We start from the raw sequence: 1,821 nt of genomic DNA on the forward strand, positions 1-1,821 counted from the left end.
ACACACACACACACACACACACACACACACACACACACACACACACACACACACACACACACACACCCGCAGCCTGTGCTCACACACCGACTCACAGCCTCGCCTTATCAGGGAGGAGATATCGGCGGAGCTGCAGCTGAGAAAAGATTGAGTGAGTGTGTGTGGAGAGAGNCGAGACCTAGCCCCAAACCAGCCCGAAACACACACACCCGCAGCCTGTGCTCACCTCGCCGCGTCCTGCCGTATCAGGGAGGAGATGTGTGTGTGTGTGTGTGTGTGTGTGTCCATCCACCCACAGACGTAACGGCTCCACGGATTGGTCTATTTAGACCAATGGATCCATTTGGGTATGGGCACGTCACTGTACCCAGGAAGAAAACAATGGAAAAAGAGAAATGTCCAACGAGGCGTTCTGGGGCAGCATAGACAGACATGTCTTTCCTGTGTTAGAGTTTTACTCCCTACAGGGTGTACTTTGAGGGTTTTGACTCTGCAGACCATTTACATGCAGAAAAACCTTCATAACACACAAGGGGACGGGTAATAATCAGAAAAGCATGACATGGGACCTTTAAGAATACTATAAATCTGTTTTTAATTTCAATGAATCCCCATACGATGTGATGCTGGTTACAATCGCACTAATACTACCATTGTTTATATTGAGTTATATATTATATAAACTTGCTCAATCTGCAGGAGAAGGAATCCGACTCTGACAGTGAGGAGATGTTGGACAATGAAGAGAGCCAGCCCAGTCACAAACAGGTTTGTAAGAATTTTCAATGTTTAATTTGTAATTTTTTATCAACAATTCACTGGATGTGGTTCTTATTTTATTTTATGTTTATTTTTCTCTATCTTTGTGTTTTGTTTCATAATCAGAGTAAATTTGCTGGGGCCATGGAGAAGCTGAATCCTTTTAGAGCTGCAAACAAAGTAGGGACATTTTGGATTGGAATCGTTTAGTAGTGCTTTCTTTTATCTTTGAGAGTACCGTCTTCTTCTTTCATGTGATTTTCTTAAAATAACTATTTCTGTCTTGTTTCCACAGAATGAAACTCAGTCGAGCTCAGATGAGGAGGATCCACCTGCGAGCAGCGAGAAGTCCTCAGGCCACAAACAGGTGCTCTGACATTCACTTGTTCCTGTTATTTAACACTTTTTCTAACTTGTTATTTTTGTTCAGCGGAGACTTGCCTCATGGGGGGGGAGAAAAGCAACAACTTTGTATTCAGCTGTTATTTATCGAGACGAAGATTCACATTTGTGCGGATACAGACCACAGTCCTCTGATGCGTTCAGGGGTCGAGTGCTCCTCCACCACTTGTGTGTGTATTTGTGTGTCAATGGGTGGATGAAAGGCTTTGGTCGAGTAGCATTCTACCCACGGTCGAACTTAGCTTGACTCGCCTGGGCTTGTTGAGAATGTCTTACCTTTAGTAAATGTCACAGGGAACAGCTTCACATATCTGTAATCAGCTTGTTGTGCTCACTTGTTTTGCACAAGCCAGGCAAACATTGTCATTCTGTTGCTGTTTTGTTTGCAGTGTTCATGTATGGTCAATATCCTCAAAATGGCTTTTCAATAGTCATAAAATTAACTATTTAAAATAGGGCTATGGCAAAAATCATAATCACGATTATTTGGGTCAATAATTGATATCACCATTATTAAAAACGATTATATATTTACTTTGAAAACATCCATTTATTGAAAGAAAAATGTGAACAGTATGTTTTTAACAGTTGATTTCCCTGAACTTTAAGTATAATTCAACTGAAAAACCAATAAAAAAAAATTAATAAAAAAAGAAAATC

At 41.0% G+C, this 1,821-nt stretch overlaps 1 protein-coding gene across 6 annotated transcripts in view; it reads left to right on the forward strand.

Annotated features, from left to right (window-relative positions):
• The window catches only part of LOC104959365 (midasin-like), a 16,748-nt gene that overhangs the window by 2,989 nt on the left and 11,938 nt on the right, over positions 1-1,821 (forward strand). For all 6 annotated transcript variants that reach the window (XM_010787248.1, XM_010787258.1, XM_010787264.1 and 3 more), the window contains 3 exons: positions 700-768; positions 886-939; positions 1,055-1,126. In XM_010787248.1, coding sequence (XP_010785550.1) covers positions 700-768; positions 886-939; positions 1,055-1,126 — 195 coding nt within the window. The remainder of the gene's footprint in view (positions 1-699; positions 769-885; positions 940-1,054; positions 1,127-1,821) is intronic.

This window comes from Notothenia coriiceps, unplaced genomic scaffold, assembly GCF_000735185.1.
Source record: "Notothenia coriiceps isolate Sejong01 unplaced genomic scaffold, NC01 NC01_scaffold00001128, whole genome shotgun sequence".
NCBI classification, from domain to species: Eukaryota; Metazoa; Chordata; class Actinopteri; order Perciformes; family Nototheniidae; genus Notothenia; species Notothenia coriiceps.